The 13006-nt window shown below is 36.5% G+C and overlaps 1 protein-coding gene across 1 annotated transcript in view; it reads left to right on the top strand.

Moving 5' to 3' along the window:
- Window positions 1-344: 344 nt before the first annotated feature.
- The window catches only part of LOC306856635 (glutamate receptor ionotropic, NMDA 3A-like), a gene marked incomplete at both ends in the record, with an annotated part of 54090 nt that continues 41428 nt past the window's right edge, over window positions 345-13006 (top strand). Inside the window, one exon of the mRNA XM_079395993.1 lies at window positions 345-803. Within this exon, the coding sequence (XP_079252119.1) occupies window positions 345-803 (459 nt within the window). The remainder of the gene's footprint in view (window positions 804-13006) is intronic.

Below are 13006 nucleotides of genomic sequence, written 5' to 3' on the forward strand. Positions count from 1 at the left end.
ACGATCGAGCAGTAAAAACACCAGAGGTTTTATTAAGAGGGTTCCTGTATTAACGCGCTGGAGTCGTTCTCTCTCGCGCAGTTTTCCTAATGATACCATTACGCATCTCCAGCGCTTCTTTGGGTGTGAACGCAATGACATCTCCGCCTTTCGCCAAACCCCCTCCTCTCCTGAGCAGAGTATCGCATTCACACAGTAACTCCATAGATCACTCCTCATACACCATCCTGCACTAAAATAAAATTACAAAAACAATAAAGGACGTTAAAGAAAAGACCAGACAACAAGGCGAGCAATGCTATCTTCTGACAATGCCTCATCACCACCGTTGAGAGTGAAGCAGGATGAATTTCATCTTCTACACATTCTTGGCATACTTTTATTTGGGATCGCAAATATTCCTTCTACATACCCTGCTCGTCCAGCCCGCTCATTCTCACCCACAGCCCTGCCACATCCTAGCGCGGATAGGACACACCGTGCGCCTGGGTGCCCTCCTGCCTCCCCGCCAGTCGGTCCGGGTGCGGGCGGCTCTCCACCTCGCCCTCAGCGGTCTCGCCGAAAGCGGCAACAACTTTCTTCCGTACAACTTGAGCCTGGACGTGGTGGCTCGGGAAGCCCCGAACGGAGACCCCGAGTCGCTCTTCAGGTGTGTGTGTCAGGATATAGTGGTCCAGGGGGTCTCGGCTGTGCTCGCCTTCCCTCAGACGCAGGAGGAAATAGTGCAAATGGAATTTATGTCCGCTTTTTTGGAAATTCCTTTTATAAGCATCATTGAGCACGGAGAGCCCCTCAAAACTCAGGTAACGCGTTTCATTTAAGCAGCAAACCTGCTCCTGTTTTTAAACGTATGTTGATTTGTTGACTTTTTAACGCTTGCAACTTACATCTGTGACGCGTTTTATGCTCAAACATACGACTTTCGTGCATCTGTTGACTGGAAACGAGTTTAGGGGGGTTTGGAGGCGAAGGATAATTAAGGTTGAATCCACCCAATTAATGCTTGAAATACACCCCCTCCCCAAAATATTCCCACCCTTATGGAGGTCAAAGCACTTTGTGGGGCCGTATGTATGTTTTTATTACATATGCATTTTTCAAATAACGTTTAAATAACAAAAAAGTTTTCCCGAATGCGCTAATTTGGACGCGTTTGCCCCAGGAGGTAACCATAGCATCAGTTCACTGCTCGAGCACTTTCCATTAAGATTACTATTGGACAGTTGCATCGACAAAACATTATCACTTTTTAGATGCATACAAAATAATATATCACTTTTTTAGTGTTTTATTTATAGCGTTTTAGTTTTGAAACGTTATAGTTGTCAACAAAATAGTTGAAATGTGAAAAATGTACTGATCTGTAATAGGTTATATCAGTGGATAAATGTGAATTCTTCAAGGACAAGATTCTCCTCTTGTTTTAAGATCACTTTATTTGATATTTTGTTAGATTTATCAGTAGGTGACAATCTTAAAAAGTAAAGCATCTACAGTGATAAGCATCTACAGCAAGACAACTGGTTAGTAAAATGTATTTGTCATCTTTCTTTAGAATAAACAGGTCTTCTAGTGGTATGACCTTGAGCACAAGGCTAATGATTCAGTGAACTGTATTCATATTCCTGTTATCCATATTCTGTTGAAGGCATAGCTAAATCCCAACATGTATTTACGTTTTGAGATTATTATATATGTTTGCTTGTCCTAGACAATGAAAATGTTTCCCCTGTGTAATTTGGATCTACTAGACTGGCCAGAAATCTACTTAACAAAATAAATATTAATTATAAAAATTAATAAGTAATTAGATATATGACACAAGACACATTTTCAAAGATGTGGTGTAATCGCCAAATCAGGTGCTTGTCAAACAATTTATGTAAGACCTGACCTAACTAATTAACTACCATGCCCTCAATTTATGTGCTACCTAAAATGGCCTATAATATGATTCAGAGTTTTATGTTATTTTTTCATTCTCTTTGAGATCAATGTAAATTCAGTTTTTTGTGGAGATTTTGACTTCACTCTGAGATTCAGTTTGATGTGGACTAGCTGATCTTTCCCTCAGGTCACAACAGATCTCCTCAGCTTGTGTGTTAGGTTTGTGTTTGGACTGTTATGATGCACCTGCTCTATAGGAGAAAATGTTTCTCTGACAGGTGTGTTCTCTCAAGCAGAAATAGATGCCACATTGCATTATACTCAGTCAGGTATGTCATATGCCGAGACAGTTTCACAGACATCAGTGTCAAATGAGATGTTCTGCTAAAATGCTGGAGTTAATGATATGGCCTGGAATACATTAGATGGTTGAAATGACATTTGCATGAAGCAGCTGTGTTGTTTGCATATAATTGTATTTCTCTCGTTTGTTTGTTGTCATGTTTGATGCTGAATTGTTGGCATATCTAATGATATATTATGGAGTTCATTTGAGTGTGTTGGATATTTTGCACCTGTCTTGGCTGCGGAGGGAAGCTTCATGTGCTGGTGTATTTGGCATGCAGCACTGGCTGAAAAGTGCTTACATCACAAGGTACTTTAAGAAATTAAAACGGGAGAAAATACTGTAAATCTTACAGCCAGATGGGGAAACGCATACATTTATCTTATTTAATAGCCATCCATTAAAATCTCTAACTGTACAAATATTTAGTGAAAATCCAGTGAAATTCTCCACATCTAATCATTCAACTTGAGCTCATGAGTATATGTATACCTTTTTAATTTTAAAATGTGTGGTTCTACCACACATGCTCTTACTTACATTTGCATAGATTCTGAAATATGCAATATTGACATACTGACAGCATCTAAATTATTTACATATGAGCACTTGTACATATGTACCAATGTGTACAAATTGAAACAGTTTACTCGTACTTAATGTGAAATGATAACATTTCATTCTGTTCTGTGTGATTTCTGCTGCCAACTCGTTTCGAAGGATTACATAATGTTAAACAAGACTACACTTTACAATCTTAAAATGAAAAATTGTTCACTTAACAAATATTTATTTTGTTTGCCATGGGAGTCATGTTGTGACTGACAACAGAACCACAAATATAACATAAAATCACAAAATGATTGTGTTTTAAACTGTAATCCAGATCTTCAGAATCCATTCAACTGCGAGAAGCCTTTATTCATCTCATTCATTTATTCATCTGTCTTCATCTCCATCCTCGGCATCAACCGTAAACATCAAATCCTGCACTCGGTACTAGGGTTGGTTATGATTACAATTTTTGTGATTCTGATTCTTAACGATTCCTAGTTTCAATTCCAATGAGGTATAAAGGATGAAGTCAAACATTTTTAATGAACATTTATTCTGTGTCTTTTTTGCAAAACACTGTTGCCACTGAATGCCAAAATAAAAACAAATTAGCAATATCACAAATAAATAAAGTTCAGGTACAGAAATTGAAATCAAATGTAAAATAGCACTGCATAGTTTTCATTTTATAAATGAAATAGGCCTATAGATTAATCCTTATTAGAGTTACTCAGTCAAGATCAGTGAGTGATTTTCTTTTTCTTTTGTTCTCTGATTAACATGAATGGAAAAGACAGCAGAAGGAATATTAAGCTGTTGTCCCCTTTAAGACAGAATGCATGGATCCAATTTGTATGTATTTGTCCATTCAAGCACAAGCGGAAGTGAAAGAGAACTTTTAAAAAACTCAACTAAATGAGAGGCAACTTTGGGTGTGCTCACTGTTTTCTCTTTTGCATCTTTATGTGCTTGATTGAATCAAAATCATATTAAGACACATACAGGAATTGATAAGCGAAATTGAAATGCATGTGTCTTATGGAATCCACTGTTCTCACTTATATGGAACCGGTTCTACAATGGAATTGTTCTCAATACCCAACCATACTTGTTACATGTTCTAAAACGGCCACCTCAAGAATTTTTATGACAGGTTTTACGGCAATGGCATCAAAAGCTCATTGGCTCTCGCCTGCTCCGTCACAGACGTGACATGCTGTGTTTTCGGGATGATGTGCGTTAGACTGAGAAATGCACACCAAGATAAGATTCTTAACGATTAATAACTTAAATTCTGCTCTATACCTAACACAAAACTATTGTATTTTGTCAGAGAGGACCGTGACTGCAACACTGTCATTTGGGTATATAAACAATAAGACCAGACTGAATCATTATTCTACCAAAGCCATTGTTTGAGGCTGAAGCCATTCCACCAAAAGATGTTGTCCACTGTCAGTGGAATGATTATTACATGCTCGAGTCATGACGCTGACATTGGACAAGCGTCACAGGGAAATCAGACATTGATAGATATCACTGTGTAGGCTGTAAACCTCCATCTATGTCCTTCTGTAATCTGCCAATCAGTTTAAAAGCTCGCGGTGCTCTGCTTTATGTGCAACATCACTCAGGCACAAATAAATGCAGGGTGATAATAGGGCTTGTGAACTGGCTGCTGCTGTAATGCTTATGGGATGCTCTGGAGCTCCGAGCCGCTTGGATCCTGCTTCACTTGATCTGCTAATCTTGCTCTTTGAGGAGAAATATGTGTTCTTCAGCAGGCTAGCTTTGCCTTGTGTTGTGTTCATCAATTGTTTGAGCTCCATGCAGAGATGCGCACAGGGCAGTGTTGCAGTGTGAGGTTTTTCTCTCATTGTTTTGTTCCTCACAGTTTGCTTTGTGGTTGCAGTTTACATTTACATTTAGCAGACACTTTTATCCAAAGCGACTTACATTGCATTCAAGTTACAGTTTTTTCATTTTTTATCAGCTCTTGCTTTCCCTGGGAATCGAACCCATGACCTTGGCGTTGCTAGCGCCATGCTCTACTATTTGAGCTACAGGAAAGCTCATTGTAGACCCTGCAGTTCTTCTAGCGCATCAACTTTGAAGCTTTAACTCCAGAAATTGTTACTACGTCAATTTTTTTGTTCACACCACATGACTTTCTACGACCTGAAATAACCTTAGCTTGTCATAAAAGGTCAAATTATGTTTTAAGTGACTTAATATATTTTAGGAGACTTATTTAAGAGACACAAGCCCGAGGGTCTACAAGGATCTTCTATATATTATAATTTCCTGTTGTATTTTTCTGCATAATAGTTGCACCATGTGATTGATTTGACAAACAGATGGTTTCTATATACACTACTGGTCAAAAGTTTAGAATAATTATGATGTGAAAATGAAAATACAATAAAAAAAAAAGTCAAAATACAGTAAAACTGTGATATTATGAGATATTACAACTTAAAATGTTTCCTGTTTTGTTATGTTTTTAAAATGTAATTTATTTCTGTGATAGCCAAGCTGAATTAAATCCTAATTATTCCAAACTTTTGACTGGTAGTGTGTGTGTATATATGTGATTAACAGACTTCAAAAGTCCAAGGACATTTATATTACAGACAAATTTGTTCTTTGTCTCATCTGTCCTTGCATCCCAGATCTGCTTGCATGAATCCAATTAAAACAATAAATGTTCTTTCTTGTCTCTAATTTGCAGTAGAAATGTAAAGGAATTACCAGAGGGGATGCCGTAAAATGAAAGACCCAGTGCACAGAAAAACCCAAAACACAAAGCTCTTTATTACGTGGAGTCTATATCTGTACAGCTGTAGCGATGTCAGGCTGTGGAAGTATGCTATAAAGACCTACATAATAAAAAGAGCTTCCATTGACTGTTGCAGAGCTCATAAAAACATCACTTTATTTTATCACAGTTTATCACAACACTATAAAATTTATCACAATCCCATGAGAGAATTGTTAAACTGGCAGTTGCTAAATGGGCAGTATTCAAGTGTGTTTGATTAGAAACCGTCTCCGCACACCAGCAAAGATTATTAAGCCAAAGCCATCTAGATATTTTACCCCAATCCTCACTGTGTGTGTGAAAGGTCCCACATTTAGTTTGCTTAACACAAAATATGTGAGATTTTAAAGGTCACCCTTGGGCAGAACTCAAGACTATTACTTGCTCCATAAATTTATAGATCATAAAATCCAGGTCTTTTCTGAAACAGCACAAAATTGATCCAGAAATTGCAAAGGACTCTAGGTACTTTCATAAGAAAAAGTATGCAATTCAAGGAGATTTTGTTGCTGAACAGTTGAAGAAACTTCACTTAACAGAATCAGCTTCTTTTGAAGGCCAATAAGCGCAAGCCTTGTGCTTCCTGTTTTGCTGATTGCTGGTTAAACATTCAACGTTCAGCAATTTATACAAGTGGTCATTTATTATTATGAAATAGGTTTTATTTTAACACCATAATTGCAAGGTGAACGTTTCTTAAGTAACATATTGTTAGCTAGTGGTAGATCCAACGAAGTCTCATCCCAGGGGTTTAAAGATGCACGTTCCTGCTGTTCTCCCATTTTGTTGAATTGATTCACAATTGTTTGATGTGAAAGATCCATAAATATACTACTACGCTACTTTTGAGCTTAATATTCAAAGTGTTTCAGGCCCTGTTGTTTTGTCTTATTCACCGCATTTCCTAAACTTCCCCATCCGATGAAATAACCTCCATGGATTGCCTGATAACTTTGTTGGATAAATATCAGAGCTGTTAATATAAATCAATCCCAGGCAGAGGTGAATCCCATGCGCTACCTAACTACTGTAATTACTAAGATCACAATCTTTCCACTGTTGTGACCTTGAACAAAGCGCTTAACTTCATGCTGGTCCAGAGGGACTGACCCTGCGATTGCTGTACTGTGGAGGCTTTTAGATAAAAGTAATGTTGCTTATCATTATGTTGGGTAATGTTGTTCTCTAATTCTAGAGAGGGAAAACATGTCCCAAACCTTCACCTGCCTTTTGTTTAAAAAAAAATCCACTTCGATATTAATCAAAGATCTTCAGTAGATTGTTAATTGTACAAATCACAAATTTCATTATATTTATTGTTTATTTTAACCCCACTCCACCCCATAAAACTCTTCCTCAGACCGTAAATCAACACTTTATGTAAATAAAAAATTGAAAAAAGGTCATTTGTTTAATGAATAATTCAAAATATTTCATAAAATAGAATAAAATAAAAGGCTTATGCTCTCTGTGATTAGTTATATTTCATATAACTTGTTTTCCTGTTACTAGCTAAAACAAAATTGCTACCGCACCAGTGGTTCAATAGAATAACTTGTTATATTTTATCAATATCTTGTGATACTAGCTAGATTTAGTTCATATTTAGTTGTTTTTAAATTTGCATATATAGTTTTTACATTTTGATTGAGTTATTTTAGTAAATTAATGTAAACTAAATTAAAATGGGAAATGTTGCCTTGGAAACTAGTTCAAATAAAATAGGTTTGTTTTAATATTTTTCATTTAATTTCATTTATTTTTATATGTGGATTAATGCTGCCTTCACGTGCTATCGGAAATGTCCTATTTCCCACTTATGAAGTCGGGATTAGGAGCTTGTCCTTTTCAAGTGCTTTAATGTCGGAAAGAATCAAATGTAGCATCCCATTGGTTGACAATCATATAAACATTCACCGCGCTATACATGCAGTTTGCTGACAATTCTGTAATTTCAGTCAAATACATGCTTATTACACTGCTTATAAAACACACAATATGGTTCGAATGATCGTTCATGTCTAGCCTATAAATTCACTACTTTAGTGACAAGACAAAGGGATATAGTTGTTGTGAGAACATCATTGACAGCAGCAATGGTTGTCCTCTCCACCATGTTTAAATATTATGACCTGCCCAACTCGGAAACTCTGGTATCAACATTATTTCAGAATTTCCCAGTAGTAAATACGACTTGAGAGGCCGTTCACGTCCAATTTCTGATTTGGAAACTCATATTTACGATAATTCTACTAGCACACGAAGGCAGCATTAGTTTCAACAATGCTTGTAGACATGGTTTGATGCCACTTTACTTGTTATGGGTCAACACAAGTATCATTTTAATTATAGTACAAGATAACATTTTGGCTTTTCAATGTTTTGAGACTGTTTATATGGTAGCTTCAGCGATTTTTTTCCCACAATGTTTGTTATTCAAGTGAGAGCTGCTCTCAAGCAACACATTACCAAACATTAATCCTTCAATCTTATTCTCAGTTCTAACTGAATTTTCTTTCTAAATTGACTCTCCCAATTTCAGTATATGTTGCAATAGAGTCAGGAGTTATTTGTGACAGAGATCAGCGGAACGCAAAAATCGATATGAATTTAATCAAAATTCCAGGAGCCAGTTATTGGGCAAGATGATACGGTTTGTTGAAGAGAGCGTGCTCTTTTACTAGCTGTTAATTTGGCCGATATTCACACTCCATGACCTCAGCGCTCAGTGCAAAGTGAGCAAACCTTACCTGTATCTCAGCACGGGAACTGATCCACTACACACGAATCCTTCAGAGTTCACCTACTGTCTGAGATCTTCCTACGCTTTCAAGTATGTCTGTTTGCATCCACCCTTCTTACCTAAACCTCAACGAGATAGTGATCAAGGAGGTCTAAAATACCTGGAGAGAGAGTATCCGTTAGCATTCCCATTCATCTCAAAGAGAGTTGCTCGGCTGGCACAAGCCGGCCTGGGAGTATATGACCTACATGCCATGTGACAGAACGCACTTGAGCTGCAGGAAAATGACGTCCTGACAGATCTGACTGGCTGATGGCACCATGAGAACAGTCTCCAGTCATTCACTAGCGGCACATTAGATCTCTTGCTCCAGGCTAATGCATGAGCTGTGACGTGAAAAGCAGCAGACGGGGAAAAACATAAGTCTATTTCATGGTTTTAAAACCCTCTTAAATTGGACTCTGGTGAAACGTCATATAATGAATTTCTGATTCATGTGTTTTTGTCATCAGTATATGGCTGCTGATGAATGGAGCAGCAGAAGACAGAGAACTTGGAATTAATTACATGAGTCCAACTTTCTGACCACTAAATATAATTATTTCTTTGTAAAGAAACCCCTTTTTAATATATAAAGGCAGGTATAAAGCACTGCAGTGATATTTTTAGGCTAATATAAGTTATCGTCACTCAAAACCCAATATTTTCCATTTGCTTTTAGGTTATTGCAGAAAATATGCGACCAAGTGACGTTTTGAAGTTTATGATTCTTACATGTTTTGTTCTTCATTATAATTGACACAACTTTTGATGATTTTGAAGCCTAAATACAGTCACCAGAAGTAAAAAGTTAACTGTAGGCTGTATAAATGAACTAGATGCTTTCTTAAGTGTCTTTATTTAAAAATATTTTCCCTGAAAGGTGCAAGATTGTGATTATAAACACAACAAGACTGTGAATGCAGACTTGTAAATAGATGAGTTTACCTGTTTAATGTGATTATTTTTACAACCGCTGTAGTCCCATTTGTCCTAATTGTTAGCAACCAACCTTTTCAAGACAATTATTGATGTATTTTATTTTGTTGTATAAAATGTAAAAATATCTTGAGCTTTTGTTAACTCTATAGACCTTATTTCAGGCATTTATCCAAAACCCATTGCCTTCAACACGATGGAACTAGCTCCTTTCTTGGTTTTGACCCAAAAAGACATGTCATCCCTGCAGACAGCACTCTATATATTTTTAGTTTAAACCCATTTAAACTATCTGGAAAAATATTCAACCTCATATTAAGACAACATGCTGTTTACAAAATTAAATTCAAATAAAAAAGCATATTTACTTATTCATTTTAGATATGAGCGTATAGAGGCTAGTTAAAATGTATTTGAATATTGTGTGTCAAATAATGTCAGGTATTATTACAGAGGAGGAGAAATAGTTTAAAAAGATTTTGTACTGTTAACTAAATAATAATTTCGTTCTGTTAAAAGCTAGGGCTAGATAGAATATAATCACAGTGAATCTCACGATTTCCGACCAGACCTCTGAATTATATTTTAAACAGTGTTAATGCCATAACATAATGCTATAACATGTTAACTAGTCAGACGCTATGATGTCCGGATTGACCAAATTAGATGGTGCTTTGTTTATTTTGTTGTAACAGATATTCTACTAAATGGAATGACATGAGTGAGTAAATGACATTAGACGTCCATTAACACCCATTCATTAAATACTCAGTATTAAATAGAAACACATTTAACATCAGAACCTGAGACGTGCTGCTGTAACGGTCCCAGACCAGCCTTCAAATTACAGCCCGTGCCCTTGACATCCTCACACCATAGCGGCTGTGTAATTCCCCTCTACCTGATGCTCTGTCTACTGTCTGGATCTGTGGTGACCGCTCGCTGTGTCAGCGCGAGGCAGACTTGATGAGCAGTGACTTGATAAGTAAAAAATTTAAGGAGTCCCAGAAAAGAAGGCTGTAGAGGCGTAGAGAGATAAGTTATAACAGTGCACAGGTGTGAGACAGTGATAGGCAGCATTGCCTCCTGGGTACAAGACTTCTCCGGGAGATTTTCACCCTTGACGTTTGGAAGTGACAGTGTGGCCTCTGTGGGAATGTTCTGGCCTGTACTAACCAAATACTGGCACTATGAGGGAACCCAAAGGGCCAGTTTAACAGCGATTTCCTTTAACTCCCCTAACACATGAGCAAATTAGCATGAATCTTTGTTAAAGGATATGCTTGTTAAATGTTTGGCTTAATCCGTGGGAATAGGGATAATTTTTCATCTGTAGGGAAAAAAGGTTTCTGTTTTTCAGTATGTCGCTGTTGTATAAATGTACCCTGAAATGACAGACTTCTCTCTGGTGATGTATGCCATGTTCTCCGATCATTTAAAGCCTTAAAGCTGTTCCTTTTCTTCAGTTGACTACAAGCTTGCATTTATTTTTGATTGCATTGGCCACATCTCAAAATACAATCAACAATCAATGGATAGAATCCCCATACATTTTTGTTTGTTAATTGGATGTACATCACAATATGGAAGAAAACTTCAGCTTCATCACAACTTTAACCCCTACTGACAGCAATGGTGTCACTATTGTTGATTATCACAAAAACCTTGTCTTCGTTTTATTGTAAAAGTGCAAAAATCATGGTGAGGCACTTAAAATGGAAGTTAATCTGGACGGTTTTGTAATGTATAAATATAAAAACATCAATTATTACCACATAGTATTATGTTATTATTTCATATGTGACCCTGGACCACAAAACCAGTCTTAAGTCGCTGGGGTATATTTATAGCAATAGCCAAAAATACATTGTATGGGTCAAAATTATAGATTTTTCTTTTATGCCAAAAATCAATAGGATATTAAGTAAAGATCATGTTCCATGAAGATATTTAGTAAATTTCCTGTTGTAAATGTATCAAAACTTAATTTTTGATCAGTAATATGCATTGCTAAGAACTTTATTTGGACAACTTTAAAGACGATTTTGTCAGTATTTAGATTTTTTTGCGCCCTCAAATTCCAGATTTTCAAATAGTTGTATCTCGGCCAAATATTGTCCAGTCCTAACAAACCACACATCAATGGAAAGCTTATTTATTCAGCTTTCATGAAATAATGTTAAAACTTACATGTTGTAAAGTTGTTCTTGTGATTTTTATAGTTGATCTAGGATTTATGACATTTCATTGTCATGCAATGGAGAAATGTTTAGTACAGTAAGTGATTGTTTTTCACACAAACATTTATGATTTGACCCATTTTAATTACCTCACTGTGCCTTTTTCATTTTAAAAAAGACAAAAAAAATTTTTTTGTGCTAATCAACATCCAACAAATGCTATTGAGCTAAACTGTGTGTGTGTTTAGAAATATGTTGCTTTCTTACCTTTTCATGGCTGACTTGACATTTCTTGGGGTTTAAATTGGCTTCACTTCAGCCATTAAAGTGGTTTGTAATGACCATGATATACTACCTATATGCTAAATGAGAGAAAAAAAATCCTTAATTTGGCTGCTTACCCACTGCTATCTACAAGCGTAATAATTATTATTGATAATATCCTTAAAAGACCCAAGAGCAAGAGAAACATTTATCCACCATAATGCTTCTTTTTGGTCAGAATCAATTTTAAGTGTCTGGCCATGACAGAGTAAGTGGTTATCAGTGATAGCTATTTAGCCTTTAATTGAGTAGTGATTTACAATACTTGGATAGGCTGGTAACGTGAATTCTGCTAACTGAGTAACAATTAGAATAAAAGCAAATGATTCACTAAGTGAATACATAATATACACTTTAAATAAATGCTTGCTTGTTCTAAATTAATTCACCCAGATTCCGAACATTCTTGATCTTTTGACATATAAGCTATAAAAACATCCTGTGAGTTTCAGAAGTCAAAACTTTAGTTATTCTAACAATAGCTTATATTGAAGCCAATCTGCCAAAACATCAGCTTGTGGAATGTGCCGCTTTATGATGTAATAATGTGGATAAACACCTCCTCCACTGAAGAAGATCAACACCTGCTTCTACATCGCTGCCTGTTTAGCCCGCACACTGATTCACGCATGTAATGAAAACAACGAGAGCCAAACACAGGTCTATGCAGAAACCAAATGATAGAAACCAAAAGATGGCTCTGAAGAAAACAAGAGGCTGTGCAGTGTTAAGCTGTGGAAAAAAATACTCTTGAATTGCCTTAATTCTGATCCCAACATTAGGAAAGAGTGAATGAACTTTATTTAGTTCCAGACTGCATCAGTAAGAAATTGGTCCTTTGTTCACTTCATTTGACCACAAATTCATTTACAAACAAGGCACAATTCGATGCAGGATTTTCAGAAGTATTGAAACTAAAAGACGATGCTGTGCTGACTATATTGAATCCGACAGTAATGCAGCACCACACAAGTGTAACGATCACTATTGCTTTGTCTGTTAAACAGATCGTTTGATATGAGTATTTATGTGTTTTTAACCTAAATCACAGCAGCGTCCATCTGGGTGTAGACTGTCAAAAATACACAACTGTTAGCCAATCATAGCAGTGGGCGGTTACTTCCAAGTCTATAATCTGCCACGACTATTCAAACAGAGCATTCTGATGAGGG

Source organism: Barbus barbus (genome assembly GCF_936440315.1).
Source record: "Barbus barbus genome assembly, chromosome: 37".
NCBI classification, from domain to species: domain Eukaryota; kingdom Metazoa; phylum Chordata; class Actinopteri; order Cypriniformes; family Cyprinidae; genus Barbus; species Barbus barbus.